Source organism: Lissotriton vulgaris, chromosome 2_2 (genome assembly GCF_964263255.1).
Source record: "Lissotriton vulgaris chromosome 2_2, aLisVul1.2, whole genome shotgun sequence".
Lineage (NCBI taxonomy): Eukaryota > Metazoa > Chordata > Amphibia > Caudata > Salamandridae > Lissotriton > Lissotriton vulgaris.
The window spans coordinates 181,588,422-181,608,906 of NC_141688.1; the positions used below are offsets into that span (position 1 = coordinate 181,588,422).

Below are 20,485 nucleotides of genomic sequence, written 5' to 3' on the forward strand. Positions count from 1 at the left end.
GATGCAACAACAGTTTCACTGCACAAGTAAATAGAACAGTTAAGGAGCAAAGAGGCAAGAAAACAAAACAAAAAAAAAAGTAGTTCTCCATGTATAAATAACCCAAACAGTAAGAACAAATGTAAGAGGGGCAGTACTCTTGGGAGGTTACAAATTTCCAAAAGCATGGACTACTATATGTATTCAGATATGAAAAGCCAGAAATTTTAAAGGACAGCAACAGGAAGCAATGAAAAAGTTGGATGTTTTTTCAAGCCCACATCCTAGATACTACATGTCTCAAAGAGACAGCACAAGCGCTGCATAGGCAAGACCTAAAAAGAATCGATAATCGTAGAACAAAAATCAAACAAAATACCACCACAGCACTATGCATAAAAAAGAATTAGGAGTGTGTAAACAGCCTCTTCATACAGTTAGGTACAACTGAGATCAAATACAAAACAAAAATGATGATATCAGGGAAATCAGGCAGTATTTTGACTTCTGGGCGTATGAGTGTTGCGGGGAATATAGAGTAGTAACTATCCGCAACCATATCAGATGAACACTTCTTGAAAGGGTAGTTTTCGGGCTTTCCTGAACTGCAGAAGTCGTGGGTCTTCATTGATGGTATGATGTTGGTACACATCCTTGAATGTACAGAAGCAGAAGGTTCATCTGCTTCGCTCTCTTATTTATCTAATATTAGCTTTCTTAGTTTCATATCTGAAAATATTCTGGTTTCTTGGGCTATGAGGTAATATTTCATGTACCTGGTAGAAAGAGGTGTTAGTTTTTGCTGCTTGGCAGATGACATGTGGCATGTGTAGATGTTGGCAAGGTTCTGTGGGCATAGTCTATTAGAGTCAGGAGCAGGAAGGATGTCAGAGAGGCTTTCAAGAAAATGGGTATTCCAGCGAATAGGGCATGATTACTACCCAGGTGATAAAGAACCAACCAGACATTTGGGAGACCAATTTGTTTTAAGTGGAGATTTGGCACCAAATAAAATTTAAATTTGACCTATTATTACCATGCCAACTTCGGAAAATATCCAAGTGCCCTGTTTACTTTTCCAGTCCAACAATCAGCTTCAGAAAATAGATGATATAAAGTTAAGCACTGATTTGCTCTTTGGGCTTGATCACCCTAAGAACAGAAGCGGAAAGTGGCTCAAATTAAAATAATCAATCTACTCTATCGCTTCCTAAAGTGGGTGTTGAAAATCATTTCAGATGTGGTCTGGCTGGAGTCTTTTCAGTGCATTATATTAAGTGCATTGATGTGCAGCCAAATTTCACTGCAGGAGGAGCATCACCTAAAAACTTTATGGTGGAAATATTGGTTATGTGAAATCCAGTGTAGTAATAATTTAACAGAATTACTAGCATGGCTTCTAATTTACTGATTACAATTAAAGATACACCTCTCTTGTGGAATAGTGAGGAAAACTAAATTGAGAACTACAGAACTTTGGTAAATTAGTACCTCTACTCAATGGCGGATTTGTGTGCCTACATACGTTAAGGCTTAAAATGTGGGTGTCCCCCATTACTCAATTATTTGCACTCCTGTCCAGAAGCAGCAGACAAATCACATACAACACTTGTTAAAAGGCTCTGTAGGGGTCTACTACACATGAGACCACACTGAGTCAGAGTTAGAAACTAAGAAGCAGGTAGTCACCTGGACACTGCACCAGAGTTTGAGACTGTGGGGAAAAAGGAACCTACACTACTCCTCCTATTGTGGGATGGCACAGGTTCATACTGATGCAGTCATGAGCTCATAACCTGGTAAAGATGGGGAACAAATTGTAACAGGCAAAGGGACTCATTTAGGTTTCTATAAGTAAGGGACACCTGTGTCTCCATGAGACTCTGCAATCAGTATGGGACTGATCTCGCTAGAAGAACTTGTGTTATGCAACAGACCAAGTGAGAGCGAACCAGCAAAGCAAGCAATGTGATGTCCAAAAAAGTGCTAGCCTTAGAACATATGTGTATGTTTGTAGTGATATTTATATACTGCAGATCTAGCCAAAAGGCAACGGCGCACTAGCCAGGGATAAAGGCAAAAGGGATACAAAGAAAACATTCAAGGGAATCAAGATGTACGTTTGATGGGTTCAATGTATTTTGTTCAAGATCCTCTCCTTCAGTGAGGCTAGAGAAAAAGTTGCCTCTCAATAGCAAAACAACTTCTACTGTCTACAACATTACAAATGTGGTAGCTACTGAAAACCAAGCTCTCCTTTATTGAAAACTGTTGGGAGCAGTCTTCAGCTGGCAGGTTAAAAACCAATCACCTACCTGGACCTCCTATAGCCCTACTCCTTTTGTGTGCATCCTGTGAATCAGCAGCACACTACATTTAGACATATCCAATCTAGGCAATTTACCGTTTCTTCACCGCAATCTCTGGTTGAGCACCACTTCCCCTGACCAAGTTATCTACTATATGTTGTCAATCAGGGTCCATCACAGTTCAAACAGTGTAATTATAATCCAAAGGCATCTTTGTGGATTTACGGAGAATAAAAATCCACTACATTAAGGATGCTGAAATCATTACCCTGAAAATAAATATATTTAAATTTAAGCTCATGGCTCTATGGTAACACAAGGATATGATGTTCAATATACTCCCGGAAACATCGCCCCAGTTGACTGCTGTAGCTCTGGGCAATGATCCATTGTCCTTATAACAGTGAACCGAGTTACTGCTTAAAGAAATCGCAGTTCTGTACATTTTAAATACACACCAAGGAGCTATTCACTATTAAATTAGAGTTCTCATCTATTAAATATTGGGCAGAAACAACTCCTGTGTCTTTGGATAATGATCCGTTCTTTTCAGTTCCCAAACAATGCAACTAGATTTTTTTTTTACTACACATATCCATTCTCTAATGACATTATCCTCCTCTTTTCCTTCCAATCACCTCCGTGTCCACTACATTTCTCCCAATCATGGCTTCTGCTGCTTCAACATGCAATCCCCATCCTGTAAGAACGGTCTTTGTCTAGGACACCTGAACATTCCCATTTCGGAAGCAAACTGTAACGTGTTTGCATTAGAGGTTTGACTCATCTGCTACGGTACTCATGTTGCGCATTAACTTTGCAACGCAGGTGAAACTTTCCCTTATTACAATCTGAAAAGAAACACTGTTTGAATGTGGATGGACGACTTTGACATAGTAAATCAATGTCGGATCTAAAACCTTAGCCAAACTTCACTAAGTACAGGAGTCAAGCATTCCAAATATGACATTCCTAGATTGGAGGAGCAGAGACAGTAAACTTTTCTAGCAATGTAATTATCCCATTTTAATCCTAAATGATATATAATAAAATATGCTGATGTATGTACTTCAGAGAAAAATCTCTCCAAAACAATCGTGTTATGCAGGCCACACTGTAACAGATAGACTCGCTAATTTTCCAATTAATTCTACTACAAACAAATTCTGATACAAACCCCAAAGTCGATACAGTTACTTTGTTTTAGGAGTCATTCTTTCTAGCAGCAGGGCAACAGAGCAAGGTTCACTAAGGTGCTCAGTGAGGGCTTTTCTAGAGCCAACCATACATACGTACGTACCCAAATAGTATTCATCGTGAGATCACAATTGCTCAATGGAATCACAGTTTCATTTTTACTTTCTCTAATCACATAACCCATGTGAACCAAAGTGAATGGTTTGCTGAGGTACAGAATGGGTGAATGACTGGACACCAAAGAAAACTTAAAAGGATATTAAAAGGAGAAAGAAAACTGAGCAAGGAGCAAAGTATCAGCATTGGAAACAATAAAGCATAGAGGAAAGTTGTATTTACTATGAATATAGGTCAGTCAATACGCACATGACGTAGACAGTAATGCATCACATGGGCCAAGATGCCACACAGAACTGTGCACTTTTGAGTTAACGTAATATGTTGTATCCCTGAATATATGACATGGGGAACAGCCATATATTCTAAGTGCTTAAGCTACTCATTTTTTCTATTAATTCTGGGTTTGTATTTTGGAATTAGTGCAGCTTAAGAGTCCACCAAATTGTATCTTTGTGTGAAGAGCTGCAATCACCGGTGTCTACACATCCATAAACTGTGGCGAAGTGTGGCTCAAGTGGTTAGAGCGGCATACCCTGATGCAGAGGTCTGGCCCGGACCAGGGTTCAATTCCCCGCCTCGCCGGATCTTGGGCTCAAAATTCCACAGACCTGATAATTCCCGCCTCAGTGCCTATTCCAATCATGGAGTCCCACTCTGCAACTCTGGGCAATAGCATGCTTAATCTCCACAACGGCCCCCACAACGCTAAGGATGCCTGGCCTCCACCTTTGGGGTGCCCAGGAGTGGACGCCTCACAGGGAAAGCCAGGATGGGTTCTACAGCGGTATTCATACAAGAGCCTTGAGACCCTTGCGGGCGAGTAGTACTCTATACAAGTATCAATTTTTATAAACTAAACAAAAGGCAGATAAAGTTCAAACACCAGAGAAAAGGATAATGTAAATTACATTTCTGGAAAAAAAATCTCCCAGTAAAGAGGTGGTAGCGAATACCAGTGTGTGACCTGGAATTCACAAGTTTATAATAGGTTCGACTTGCCACTTCAGCTTTAATGGGTCCATAAGGTTTTTATTAGTTACCAACACCTGTATGTGACCCGCAGGTCACATACAGGTGTTGTAGTTTTTAAGATGACTACATTAATTAAATGGGCATATGCTAAACATCTGGCATGAATCTGCCCCTACCGGATAGACTTTGGAGAACCCTGCTCTACACCCTAGGAAAATACCCACGGCATGCATACTCCACCAGCCTTCTTTTTACCTGGTTTCAGCTTGAAAAACAGGGTGTGATCACCTTTACAGGCTGTTGACTGTCCATAAAGTTAAGAAGTTAACTCCATCAACGGGTATACTCTTCCAGACAGTCTCTGCATTGAGTTCTTCCAACTTCAGGCGCTCCTTGTTTTATTCTCAAGTATATATGCACGCTGCCCTCCAAAACGGTATTATACGGACACAATCTTTTATTACGACTTTTAAAATGTGGAGTTTTATCGATAAAAGGATTGAACTGCAAACCGTGGCTCTCGATATTTTTTCGTTAGAAAACCTAGAAGTTCAGAAGGAGAGATTGAAGTGTGTCAATCCTGTTTTTACTATCACCGATTTGAACAGGTGACAAAAAAAAAAAAAGGCCAAAATACAGGATTAAAGCGCATGCTTTGGGCCAAAAGTCAAAACTAGACCATAAAGAAACCAGAGAGGAAAGTGCTGTTGCAACAAAGGAACACCGCAGCATCCTTCCACAGGATGACCTAGAGGGCCAGAGAGCTACAAGATCTATCAACGGCTTGAGGAATATTTACAGGTAATCCAATAAATTTTCCAACCTAGTACCTCTTCACCTCTTTCTCTCTTTCACTTGGTGGTGCATCCTGTTGATACCACGCCACTCCATGCCAGCAGCAGAATTCTATATTTTAAGTCGTCAACCAACCTTTTACACTTTTTTCCAGGTGTGGAAGTCCAGAGTGTTCACAAAAGTACATATATAATGAATGAGTGACAACATTAACGAAGGCAATCATTTTCTTAGCGAAAGGTGTTAAAAATAGGACACTGCCAGCATTGTAATAAAACACACATTTCATGTGTAAAAACATCAGCGAAGGCAATCTAAGCTACTGAGTGAAAAGTATGTAAAACCGACACAATATGACATACAGAGTGTAAAAAAATCAATAATAGGATTTTTATTTGACACGTGTAATAAATATCACACCAGCACGGTGAGCCTCACCCTGAAAAATGTGCATAGGGCACTATGACTATATATATATATATATATATATATATATATATATATATATATATATATATATTTTCCACCAAAGGCCCAAGCATTTCGAAGGACGCACTCACAGCCAATGCGAACCAATGTTCATAAACAAAGAATCAACCGGCAATGATATTTCCAGGATTTATTGTCGATGATTTGTAATGCTGCGACGCGTTTCGAGGCACCAGCCTCTTCATCTGGCAGCTGGGAAAATGTGGCATGGATTTCCATGGATGCGCCCTCGTGCATTCTGGGATATAATGTTCTGTTGGAAAAGTAAATATCGCCCTTAGTGGGTTCCATGCCACATCTTTATATCCCTCCAGCACTGGGAGTTCATAGTGAAAGATGTGCTTAGGGCACTTTGACCTTCATAGTGAAACATTAATGATGGTACTGACGCACCCAGAGTTTCGCCGTGACTGGCCTATCATATGATTTTGATGGTGACATTTGTAGTAACGGACATTGGACCACAGTGCACATCATAGTGAAAGATGTGTATTAATAACTGACTATTTGGCACTTTGGGTTCCACGTCAATTTTGTATTAAATAGCAACGAGGGCTGTCAGCTTCACAGTGAGAGATGTGTGTGGTAAGCTGCACCCGTGCTCTCTGAGTTTCATTATAAATCATGAAATGCCGGCACTTCACGCTCTGAGCATCATAGTGAAAGGTGTGCACAACAGCCTGTGAGTTTCGTAGTGAAATAAGTAGTGATCATCACTGGATCCATCTGAGTTCCCTATGAAGTGTTTCAGCAATGTGATTTTTAAAGTGGGAAAAGTAATTTCTGGCACTAATTACCAGACCGTACCAGACACTTGAACTTCAGAGTGCTTGTGGTGCACGAGTAATTGGCTCAATGCACTGTGAGCAAAAGATTTACATACTTGAGAAGACTAGGGCTCGCAGTGATAAATGTGCACATCTAACCTACAGCGCACTTGATAATGTGTGAACACCGGTCCACGGATGTTATGGTGAAAAGCGTGCTGAGACAATTAGTACCATGGTGCCTATTGAACATATGTAACAAGTAAAGGGCACTTTGTAAACCTGGTATCCTGGCATGCCAACGCTGTAAAGAAAGTGGGGAGGGGTGGGGTCTATTATTTGTCAATGTGTTGTAAACAAGTCTGGTGACTGTTGTGTGGTTCTAGTGTTTGACGTGCAAACTCCTGTGGGTGCAAACTCTATGTGGCATGAAAGGCATGTTTATTTCAGACACTGTGTGTGGGAGGTGGTCAGTTCAAATCTCCTCTTCCGGGAACTGTGCGTCATCTTTGGTTTACAACATGTGTGCTTCATATTACCAGTTTCGCATTAAAAGAACAACTCGGGCGAGGCTCGAATAAACCAAGACCTGCGGCAGCGAGATGCACTCTGTGGTGGGGAGAGGCATGGGAGAGCGAGAGGAATGCCAGATGGCGGATGCACGCGGCGTAACCGCAAGCTTGAGGTCAGCAAAAGCGTATTGTCGGACTTTTAAAAGCCCAGTTACTAAATGTCTCGCAGCGCATGCGCTAGCTCAGGCGAGACCTAAAAAGCACAGATCTATGTTCTTTCAGTACGGATTGCTATGATCCTTGGTGTTTCTTTCTCCCAGAAATAAAGATACTTTAACCTAGAGTTGGTGGATCATTCTTCACCTTAACAGCTTCACCTCTACGACAGCTCTGTATGCTTCTGCACCCTGTGAGTTTCTATTTCCTAAAGACTCATTATGCCCAGGTGTTCCTACGCCCCAAAAAGTACGCGGACACCTAAACATGGAAGGCTACAAATCCATAAAGATCAGTGTTCCTACACCCTGCAGACCCAGCATGCTCCTCAAAAACAGAGGATTTCTACTTTGTACAGAATCAGCAGGCACATAAGTCCTGTAAGGTTTCTACTTCTCGAATACCAAGGAGGGAGAATTTTTTTTGTTGTTATTTTAACCTTCCTGTACCACATCAACACTACATGATCCATCCACTATGAACTGCTGTACAATGGATATTAATCATGTGTCTGATCCCTAAAATACAATCATTTCTTTTTTGACAGCCCAGGACAAAAACTGATAAGGCAAGTAATCAAGTTACCATGTTTCTCCCATTCTGCTGCCTTGGAGAAAAGATGCATTACATGATGAAAGTGCTATGTTGTTACCATCAGCAAAAGGCATGCAGTAAGGATTTTGCACCTCAATGTGGAGTGACATGTTCTATAACAAAGTTATATGAGGTTACCAAATTTGTAGTCTAAAAACCCTAAATACATAGTAATGGTTTATGCATTCCAAGTATTTTTCCAACCAAAGGAAAACATTGATTCCATCAGCTATGTGCACCAGCGTGTTTACAGTTATGAGCTTCCATCTCACTTTCTTGGTGTCTAGAATTAACTTGTCCACGAACATGGCACCCAACTGAGCTCCAGCAATAAACCTCTCAAGAAAACCCCGATCCCAGTATTAGCCTCTTACAAGAATTCACTCAACTAGGCGATGGGAAGACAGGGTCAATAATACTTTTACAGAGTTGGACTGGCCTTAGATTTATTTGTGCTTGCGCAATGATACTACAATCAGCACGGTAATCTGCATATACAAAATATCTGCGCCTTTACTGGAGGGATAATTTCTCTGAACTTGGTACCCATCTGTGGGACGAGCTGTAAATCATCCTGCAATTGCCTGAATGTCGCCAGTCGAATATATATTTTACAGTTCAACCATTAGCTCTCAGTGTACTTCTCATTAAACACCAATAAAAGTCCAAAGTCCAATCAAATGCTATGTGTTGGACTACATAAATCTAATTATTAAACACAGCAAAACACAGTAACATTTGTCAATCTTTGCGACTACAGACTTCATTCACCACAAGGACTGCTGCTAGACAAATTGGGCATTTTCTTGTTAGCAATAAACCACTTAACTATTTACGGCGGGGGATTGACCCTGGCATGGTGTGCACCCTGTCTGAATTTAGTCAAAGATTGAGCAGGATACTCTTGTAAGCCAGACATGGAAAGATCACTATTACTCTTCTCAAAAACATGGCCTAATCTGCTCATGGGCTGCACTAATCACTAGATCTGGCACAAATGCTGACTGCACCACCTTACATAGTGTTTTTTTATGCCCCTTCAATCAGCAACAGTCTAAAATTCCAACCAAGATTAGAACTAGTGCCAGAAGACACAGCTGACCTCTCAGTTGTATAAAACCAAATGTGGTATGACGCAGGACTCCAACGCTGAAATAGTTTAGTACTTTTAGAGAACTGAGCACACAAACTGAGACAACGCAGAGTCCCCCTTGGTATACCTCCATAGACTAAATTTTGTCCAGAGATTTTCCTTTTTGATTTGTGTATCATTAGAGAAGCACTTTAGCTTGAATAGACATTCCTAATCCGGGCAAAATTTTCTGAACAACATTTTTAAAAATGGCGGATGTGTTGCAGTGATGTAATATTTCAGGAATCATGAGACCTATATTCTTCATTTTGGTGTCAAAACATAGGTGTTGGGAGTCAATAAGTCTTATAGAGACAAACAATAACTCTTCAGATCAAACCCTGCTGCCATTTTCCAAAATGGCAGTACTATAATGATGTGTTTTAGCCATCATACTGGTAATGTATTTGAATATTGTTTTTGTTTGAGGCTTTCCGTGGATTCATAAACGTGAGCGAAGCAGGTGGTAGCAGAGGATCTTTACCTCTGGCAGTGTGTTGCCAACTAAAAAATCTGAGGACTCCTGCTAACAAAGAAAATTGTATCATATACAAACTAAGTTTGAGATGCTGCAGAAATACATTAACACCAAGTTCACAAAAGATTGACACTGATGAATGAAGAGGATCAACTATTTTATCATTATAACAAGTGCTACAAGTAGTTTACAATGGAAAAAAATCCTGGGAAAATTCCTGAACGAAATAGAAGCAACCAGTGAAACACAATAATAATCTGAGTCTTCTGAGAAAAACGACGACAACCAAACCCAATGACCATCCACTAAGATGATACACAGCTACCCCTCATCCACTTCCAACAACTGATTCAAAAGCAGAGGATCTTCAATTTGTTACCTGTGTTTTAAGCAAAAGAAGTTAAGCACGGCGCACTGCTGTCGGTGAGATGTAAGGCTTGTTGGAGAATTGAATGAGGTTAAACAATTTAAGGTGCTCCTTACAGGTAACGCAACTGTTCAGGTGCGTCCAATAGGTTTGTGGGGTTGAGTGCGCTACTGGGGTGTAAGCGCATCCCTGTGTTGGGCACACTTGTGTGGACCTGTGTGTATAACAACAACACAGTGTATTCCAAAAGATTCAGAGTTCCAAGAATTTAGAAGGTTTTCAAAGTTTAATTCGGATTTCCATAGGTATATATCATATTATCATCATATGAATTGGTTAACGTGTGTTGATATCATCATTAAACATAGGAGAAGCTCCAATGCATTTCGGACCAAACGTCCTTTTTCAAGGAGCACTGCAACAAAGAATACACGAAAAAACAAATAAATATGGTACCTTCCTATCATAGTCAACAAACAAGGTAACTGCACTGCAGTATGCAAGTACGTGAAAACCTCATGCACCCCAGCGGGGGAAAGATCGGGTCGAGTAAAGAAAGAATTATCCGTGTGTTAAAAGAAATTGGCAAGCGGGTGAAAAGCGTGTCCAAAAAGTTTAGAAATGTGAGGTAAAGGTGAGTTCTAAATAACGTAGTTCCCAGGGTGGAACGGTTGATGTTTAATGTGAGTAGGTTAAGTAAAGTGAGAAGCGGCTCGCGGGAGCATGCAAAGTTCAACCGGAATAGCGCGGTGACTTTTAAAAGGGCAAAACTTACTTGGGGGAAGCAAAGGTTAGAACGCATCGGACTCCGGTTTAAAAAGTGACAGTCTTCGCGGAGTGTAAGCGGAGTTATAACAAACTAGTGGCGAGGTGATGGAAAAAAAAGAGGGGTTAGAGTGGAGGAGGTGTAAAACGTGGCCATCTTAGAATGGTGTGTAATAAAGAAAGTGAAGATATCTAAACATGCAGTTACAGAAAGCAACAGTAAGTTTTGCCCTTTTAAAAGTCACCGCGCTATTCCGGTTGAACTTTGCATGCTCCCGCGAGCCGCTTCTCACTTTACTTAACCTACTCGCATTAAACATCACCCGTTCCACCCTGGGAACTACGTTATTTAGAACTCACCTTTACTTCACATTTCTAAACTTTTTGGACACGCTTTTCACCCGCTTGCCAATTTCTTTTAACACACGGATAATTCTTTCTTTACTCGACCCGATCTTTCCCCCGCTGGGGTGCATGATGTTTTCACGTACTTGCACACTGAAGTGCAGTTACCTTGTTTGTTGACTATGATAGGAAGGTACCATATTTATTTGTTTTTTCGTGTATTCTTTGTTGCAGTGCTCCTTGAAAAAGGACGTTTGGTCCGAAATGCATTGGAGCTTCTCCTATGTTTAATGATGATATCAACACACGTTAACCAATTCATATGATGATAATATGATATATACCTATGGAAATCCGAATTAAACTTTGAAAACCTTCTAAATTCTTGGAACTCTGAATCTTTTGGAATACACTGTGTTGTTGTTATACACACACAGGTCCACACAAGTGTGCCCAACACAGGGTTACCTGTGTTTTAGTCACAGCAAGGGCCAATGGGACAGATGAAATAAAGTACAGAGTATGTGAGGGTCAAAGGGCAAACATGTTTTTATCTGCAGCTAATTTTTTCCAAGATGAAGCTTTCAGCAGAGTAGCTGACCTAAACGGCGAGGTGAATGCATTTCCACTAGATTTGTGGATCCACCTTAACTGCATGGGTATATACATTTGAAAATACGAATGAACAATGAGCCCCCAGGCGCAATGTAACTGCCAGCCTTCGGTTAGGTTTGTACTCTTTGAAAAAGCAAATGAAGTTTACTACAGGTTCAAACTACGTGAGGTCAGAGAAATAATGGTTAACACGGATTAAACTGCATTGAACCATTTTTCTTGTGAGAATGTACAATGACAGAATTCGTATTTGACATAATAACAAACAGAATGAGCCACTCATGTTGTTCTCAGCTGATTTGACACCGGAGTTCTTGCTGTCAAAATAAGATCACAGAATGCCGTAAAATCAGCGGAAACCACTTTATGAAACATCCTAAAAGATTTCGATTTTGGATTTATGACAAATTTTGTGATGCCCCAGAGCTCCACAAATTATGGGAGTCAACAAGAAGCCCTGAGAATGTCTTATCATTTTGTACATCATTGTTTAATATCAGCAAAACACATCTGTTAGAAACTAAAATTCTTCACTACGGTACACAAGCTGATACATTGGAGAAGGCTTTGAAGATATAAGTAAAGAAGTAGAAAACAATCCCATGAACTGACAGGCTTAAACTGTGGAAATGTACTGTATTTTCTAAATCATGTTTTTTTTAATTACATCACGGGAAACAAAAACTCCACTACACATGATGATTGCCCACGCAATCTATGCCAAGTGCAAAGTAGAGAGCTAATCACTTCAATTAATAGGACTGGTGTGTCAGCTCTAGACATAAACAAACAAAGCTGCAAACTTATAACCAAACTGACTTGCCAACATATGCAAAGTCACTACATGCCATCAGCACTTCCCAGTCTATCAGAAAGTTTCAAAGTGGCTGAGGACATGGATCTTCTACTTATTGCTGCAGACGGTAAAGCGGCTTTAACTGAATTTATCATATTACTAATTCTGTGCGGACTGAAGGATGAAGAAAAGCCAGTTCCTGCATGGGATGGAATTCATGATTTGATCTCTCAGAATATCGTACCACTAAAGAAGGTTGGGTAATTACCAGTAACAACATCTCCATTCACAAACTACGCAAAAGTATACACAGCACTAAAAAAAATCCAAACTGGGAATGCTCAGCTTGAAGACAAGCCTAACCTGCCAATTTTCTGCATAGAAGGTGTGTTCCGTATTGTAACGGACATTTTTATGGGCAACCCAGAGGAATTTGAGGATCTCTACCCAATTATGGGCATTTTCAACAAGACAAAAGTTAAGTTGCGGCATCTAGGAAGTTCTCTCAGTGAATGTGGTATAGACAATGCACTTTTTGAGGTAGAAATCTTTAGAAGCAAAAGTGTCCAGTTAATATTGAGTGGAACTCATTATGTTACAACAGAGATAGGCAAGGATGGCTGGGTGATGATTGCGCTGGGTTATTGTGATAATAGTAATACGAATAGTACAGAAAGCTCAAAGGATAAGGTCTAGGCCACCCATCTATAACCAAACAGGTATGATAAATCAATACCCTAACACATGAACAAAATGTATATCCTGAGCTAACACCAATAAATGGATATAAATAAGCAATTGACAAGTCATATAGGTCTTCTCTTCTTATTTATTTTGATTTTTTTGTAGTGAATCTTCTCACAACACTCTAGCCGTGCCAACACGTGTTTCGTCCTGGGTGCTATTGGACCACTGACTTCTTCAGGGCTAGAACAATGTATTATGAGGCTATCAGTCAATGTTGTCAAATTTACAACAATATCTCATTATTCGCCATGTATGCTTAACTGTGCATATTCATGCTATAACAGTGAGCATAGACCAAAGTTTGTCAGCGTGACCAGCTATTAATACCTAAGAATTCTAGAGAAATGGTGCTAATGAAACCAGGTGACAGATTTTGAAAGAGTGACTGGTGAGTAGTTTCACCCCAAAGAACATGAGAATAAGTGGGAAACACCAAATTATGTGTGATATTTAGGATAACCACCTATGTGTGCAAATTCCACACATTTAAACAAATGATTACCAATTCATGTGTAGAACCATAACAAAAAAATCAAATTAGAAAAAGTGCCCAAAATAAAATTAAGTATAAAGTAAGTATGTCTCACCTAAGCTAAATTCCAGGTGTCTCACTTATTATGCATATAGTGCCGTACTTGACTGGAAATTTCCAAACTTTCCAATAACCTGCCAAATTCAGTTTTGGGACGATATTAAAACCATATAATGTATATAACCATGTAATATCAAGGACCATAAGGTCCCATATTGTTACCTCATCGATCACAAAATATAAAACTCACTCAGGAGTGTGTGTTTCCCAGTTCCGTAACATCGCAATTATAAATAAGAGTCCAAGCTCCATGTGTAAGGAGCGATCGTAAGTTTCACCTAAAAGGAAATAAGACAGAAGGAACCACGTAGGTAGAGTCAGTCTATTCTCCACTCTATGCTTATGGTAGAGTTACTCTCATACATGTTAAGCCTGACGATTTCTCTACCGAGATGCCTACACTGTCGTGAATTTAAAACTCCGTTATTTTACTCAATAGCTTGTGGAAATATTACCACATGAGTGAGTATGACCAGAATTCATATACGGACTATTAATCGATTTGTCTGACGTTAAGACTTCACCTCTAGTTAACGCATCTAGCTATCGTATTTGAGCCTGAACGTGAGCATCAGTTAAATAACTTAATACAGATATCCCATCCTTTTCGGAAAAGAAACTGAATTACAGTAATCTAATTTATCAAGACTAGTGTAATTAAAATCGGAATTGAATGTATGAGCATGTTGAACTCATTATGTTAATTTGTTACACAATATGCTCATCATATCTAAGACTATAGAAACATTGCATTGGAATGCTTTAAGAAATAAGAATGACAAATTAGGTTTTATATATCTCATCTCAGAAGTGAAAAGGGCGCAGGATGCACTTTGACTAAATTCATTCAAAATGAATAATGGAAAAGCAAGCAATGTTCAATACACTCAGTCCAAAATTAGAAAAATAAGTTCATAGAGTTTGTCAAAAAATGTAACGATAAAAATCTGAACTTTCGATTGGGCCACGCTGGGGATAATGTTTGCTAAACGAAATATTGCACAGAAGTGGGGGGCAGGGGAAGTACCGACACTCACCGCATGGTGTACATACATGGACACATCATTGTTGGCAGAAAGTACTGTATTTCTCAATCGAGATTGCCCTCGAAAATGGAGTAAGATCTGGGGGGCCTGGAATGCATTCAGGGGAAATTTGTGAGCCTCTGGAGGTACAGACTGATGAAGGTTTGAGAGAGGATTTCCTGAGAGGGTGACGGTTCGGACTTGTGGCGTGCTGTTCGCGAATGTGGTGCTTCCATAATCACGGAGACAATGCGGTGGGACTGTAATTTGCTGGTTTTTACAGAATATGTATGCCATTTGAAAGAATTGTGTCTACTGGATGTTGCGTATAATAAAAAAGAATTTTAAAAAAATCTGAACTTTCCAAGTACTGGAGAAATGTTTTACGTATGATAACTTTAGTGAAAAGCTTGGTACATGCTGATCAAGAAGATAATTCGGAGATGCACGAGAAGACTGTAGAGTCACTGATTTCTGCGTTTCGCAAATTCAATTGCATAAACTACCTGAGATCACAGTCCTGGCATTTGGAAAGAGTGATTAAGCTACAAAAGAAAAAATATATATCTCTACTGAAAATTCGCCCAAACACTTTTTGTGGTGAAAGACAGAGGGAATGTTCAATGCTGTGGCTCCAGATATTAGAACAGATGATCCAGAGATCATAGAAACGCTCCAAGGGAATAAACGGTAAGACGCATAAAAGTGGATATGTTGCTCAATTGCAGCTAGTTTACCATGAAGTCATTTCTATTTGCAATGTTTTCGGAGAGATGACAAATTCAAAATTATTGGACTATCGTGAAACTGTTCCTCACCATACACTTGTGGGAAAGAGAGGAGTACGTTTTTATAAACGTGTTGACAGCCTTCTGCCTTTCTTGCAGCAGCTGCAAATGACTGAGCCTGTGCGACTACACAACTTTGTGACCAAGCAATTTGTGGATAACATCTACTAAATGTCCTGGAACAGGGATGGAACTATACACAAAACTGAAGCAGGAGAGATTTGAACTGAAACGAGTCACTGTACCGTCAAATGTCACATTATTGATACATTATTGTGGTATTAAGATCTGTTGCTATGTCCATAAATAAAGGATTGTTAGAGTTATGGAACAGGCAAGAAAAGACATTTAATCCCACTTCATATTCTGTACTATGAACTTGACCCAGAGATGCCCTGTGTTCTTATCAGGCTCATAGTCTTACTGGTGTTGACACTATAAGCAACATTGGAACAAACCTATGGAGCTTTAACTGCAGACCCTGTGAAGTTTCTAAAAGGATTTGCTGAGACAGAACAAGAATGTGACTTTACAGACATAAAAAAATACCTTGTGCATGTGTGGCTAACGAGTACTGACTGTCACACATTTGAAGATCTTCAGTGCTGCGAGTTCAAGAAATCAGTCCCGCTAATTTACCTTTCATGGACGTCATATTCTGTGCATGGACACAATAAACGAGCATTCTATTTGAGCAGAAGACGTATAAATGTTTTGGATCATGCAAATGTAGAGAAATATCTGTGTGAATTTGGTTGGGAAGATATTGATGGAGTGCTAAAACCTACAAAAATATTAAAGTCTCTACTCACAGAACTTAAATATGTCCCTGTCGATATGCTCTTCTCAAATGTTCAACATTGTGCACACGTACCACAAGCAAGTGCCTAAACAACTGAGTGTACTATGAAAATGTGTTTAGAACAGGAGTAATGAATAGTATTTTTTTTCATTTCAGATCATAATCATTGGTGAAAATGAAAAAGAATAAAAAAACATATTTGTTTCATTTCTATATAGGTCTCTTCTTCCTCTACTATAGCAGCCATTTTTGAAGATTGTGAAAGGGTTGCTCTGATGAGTTACTTTCTGTCTCTATAAGACTAATTAGACCCCAAAACCTATCTTTTGCCACCAAAATTAAGTAGATCTGTCTCATGGTTCCTGAAATATTAAATCACCACTACAACACATCCGTCATTTTTAAAAATGACGTCCAATAAAATTTGGACCAGATCAGCAATGTCTACAGAAGCTAAATTGCTTCACTAATGATCCAAAAACATACCAAAAATGAAAATCTCTGGACAATTTGTTTACGGAGCAACATCAATGGGGCCCAAATAATTTTTTTCAGCCTATGGTTGCAAGGGGGGGGGCTCAACTGCACTCGGTTTGGGGCCTGGCACTTCTTTTTCCCCCCCATCAGAATTTGATCAATAGAATGATAGAGAAAAACACAAAAAGTGGAAAGGAGGAAGAGAAACATAAACATTTTGACAAGCAAAGATGTAAAAGATTCTTAAAGACCATGATGAAGAGGCCTGGGAAGGATGGTGGTGGATTAACCCAGTGTCCTCAACTATTATTCCTCGTCTTTCTCTACGTACAGTGTACTGCTTTTTGTGGCTCGGGATACCACATATATATTTAAAGCAAACACAAGGAGATGATAAACAGAGCGCTAAAGAATTTCAGACACTCACCACCAGTTACAGATCTAGGCTGAATCCATCATCGTTCTTTACCTCAGTTTGCCACCCCAGTTCAGACCCAGCTATATGCAACTCAGTCTTTACCCTGTGCCTCATGGGAACAGTCCATCCGGAACTGCCAAGCCAGGTCTTCCAAGGACTGGAAACAAGCATCCTAGGACTGATTTCTGGGCAACAGCCCTCATCAACAACGCCAACTTGAATCCAGCGGTAAAGTGAGCAAGGGACCCACCTCTGGGCATACCCTGCCAACTTAGGGCGAACAAAGCAAACACAAGATCTGTGAATGGGGATGAGTGTCTGAAAAGATCAGTGCTCCGCCAATCATCATCATCCGTCCATCACCTTCCTTGTGTTCATGTATATATAAATACAAACATAGGGTGGAATCAACATAACGCAGCCTTGGTATTCTGCACTCCGACCTTTAATAGGGCCAGCTGCAAGCTTCTAAGCAAAAATGTGGGCCCTATCTCTTACTCTTTTACAAATTAAGCACAGGCTCTCACATTAGTCAAGAAAAATGTCATCATCAACAATAGTTTAATCTGTGCCAGACAGTTCGCCTTCAGTCTAATCCGAAAGGCGCTCGTCGCGGAGTACTCAATAGGCACTCCCTGATCTCCCCCCACCATGTTGCCAGGTGGCACCCCGCTTCTCACAGCAAGGTGGGTACTGCGACTGGGGCCCAGAGTTCACCACAAGGTGCACCCATGCTGCTCACCACACTCAGCACTCACTTCTGTTTTCAAGGACTGCGTGTCCACCTCCACGTGTGAGGGGACCTTACACATACTGCTGCTTAACACCCAAAGGTGTTGAAAGTAGGGGTGCTCGGGGTGCTGTAGCATCCCCATAAAACCTTGGAGTTCAGATGGAGAATTTAACAACAAAAAGGCTTTATACTGCGTTCCAAAGCGAACGATCTCCTGATGGCCACCTTTGTTTGACAAAGGGATGTTAATTCTTTTACCATGGAGAACCAAAGTTAGTCTTCCTTACTCTGAATATGTGTTTAGGATATTTTGTCATTTTCACTAGTGATACGCTGTGATGCTCCTACAGGGATCAAGTGGAAGACGAAGACCACCATAGTCCAGAGGTTTTCTAACGCATGCATAAAGACGCGCTTGCTTTACAAAGTTTGGTACAGATATCTCAAGATATATACCAGCAACATGCAAATCAATCACTTTAGTCTGGTGTTGTCGATGGCCGGGGCCCCCGCGGGTCTTCATTAAATCAGATTCGTAGCGCTATATTGGAAACAGATGTGTATACATTTGCACCCGATCTGATAAAGCACACACAGTCTCTCATGTGTCAATTTGTGTTGCGAGTTATCAGACCTGGGAATCAAGCTTCGAAGGGCGCCACCGCCCCTAAGCGTGCCAGGCTCCTGTGCAGCCCACGGTCCCCGCTCGCCTGTGTGCCTCAAAGCCAACCTGTTCCTGTAGCGCCGACACACTGCGACACATAGCGATCTAGATCGCTATGTTGCCCACGCACACGGCCACTGTCTGCCCGGGACTCCCGCACAGGCACCCCAGAGTAGCCATGGCCACTAGTGCCCTAGGGCTCCTGCTTGGTGCGGTGGTGGCCAGGGTACCCCGTGCAGCCACGTACCCTGCCTTGTTATACTGGAAGGTCCACAACTGGTTCCGGAGCATCTTTCCGCCCCGTACCACAGCAGTGCGTGTTTCTATACCACAGAGGACAGCCGCGAGTTCTCTAGTGCCCCAGGTCCACGCGGGAATAACTGAGCCAGTCTAGCGTTTCCCATTCAAATCAGCCAGCTGTAGGACTCCTTTAGTCGTGCATGCTACAAGTACCAGAATGCAAAGGGGAAGCCTGGTTATCGCTGATAAGGGTTTAGCAAACTTAAGAACTCAGTTGGGTCCCCACCAGCATAGAAAGCAGCGGAGGACCCTTCAAACATCTAAGACAAGTAGCCGCACGCAGGATGCCCTTCTGTCCTGACGGAATCCAGCTGCCCGTCCTCCCCCAGCTGGGGCCCGGTAAGGAACGGCTGCTAGCCTCGGTCATCCTTCCCGCCCCACTCCCATCGTTATGCGACGGTCAAACATCCGCACTGCCATATTCCAGCCTTAAATGGAAGGATCCCTCGCTGGCGACGTGGATTTCCTGTTCCCTTGGAACGCAGATGACACAATGGATCACTGAAGTGTCCCTGAAACAAAATACACCCTGCCCGTTATTTTGCGCACTGCTACAAAGCATCTATTATGCTATCCCGAAGCAAACAGCTGTGTAACTGTAGGGCAAGGCTAAACAAAGGTATCCCTTGGAAGGAAGCGCGCGCCCCCGCCTCGGCCCCGCCGCCCTTACTTACCGTCCAGCGCCGGGCTGTCGTTCATCTCTATCAGCGTCTCGTGCTCCTTCTGGCCGAAGAGGCTCATGGTGGCTGCGGGTGCGGGGCGAAGCCTTGCGGAGAGGCGCTAGGGGCTTCACAGCGCCCTCGGTTCCATGCGAGGGGTCAGGGCAGAAGAGAAGCCCCCGTTTCTCCCCAGCCCCTGTTCTGTATGAGACTGTGTGAATACAGCCTCAGGCGGCTCAGCTGCCTCCCTTAAAGACACAGCAGACCTGGATCCGGTTACTTTCTGTCGGCTGAACCCGGTGCGCCTTAAAGGGGCGCTGTGCTTCGAAGGAAGCGTGCGGCGAGGGACAGGGTCTCTCTCTGGAGGCTGGGATTGTAAACAGAGCCGGGGAGGGGTTATGCCGAGCCTTTGAGTCATTCAGAGCATGTCACACAGAAAGGAGAAGGGCAAACTTCACGAGCAGAGGCTGCACAGTTACAGTAACAGGCTGGGAATTTACAGGAAAGCAATATTTGCAGGAACCCTACATGTATTTTTAGAATGAATGATCAGAACTATTGAGCTAGTATCGTTTGTGTAGTACGAACAGATGCTCATTGGTGGTCGATAAATTTTGATGAGAGGTTATGTCATAACGGCCAGAGCTGGTGACTTTGGAGCTGCAGAACCAAGCTCAAGTCTTAGCGTCCCCTCATCATCATATGATTCTCTGGGCCAATGCTTAATCTCCCCCTGCCTACACAAAAAATGAATGTTTCCTTGTGTAATGAAACTGGTGCTCCCGGTAAAGAGCTCTGAAACCTTCGAGTCAAGTCTGTTCGGGCTATATAA

At 41.5% G+C, this 20,485-nt stretch overlaps 1 protein-coding gene across 9 annotated transcripts in view; it reads right to left on the minus strand.

Annotated features, from left to right (window-relative positions):
• ANO5 (anoctamin 5) overlaps positions 1-20,034 on the minus strand; it is a 282,489-nt gene extending 262,455 nt beyond the window's left edge. For 2 of the 9 annotated variants that reach the window (XM_086959501.1, XM_086959499.1), the window contains exon 1: positions 19,669-19,921. In XM_086959501.1, the coding sequence (XP_086815627.1) occupies positions 19,669-19,735 (67 nt within the window). In that variant the 5' untranslated portion in view covers positions 19,736-19,921. Of the gene's footprint in view, positions 1-19,668 lie in introns of all 9 variants that reach the window. The other 7 variants (XM_086959496.1, XM_086959495.1, XM_086959504.1 and 4 more) reach the window with 6 other exon arrangements.
• Positions 20,035-20,485: the final 451 nt, after the last annotated feature.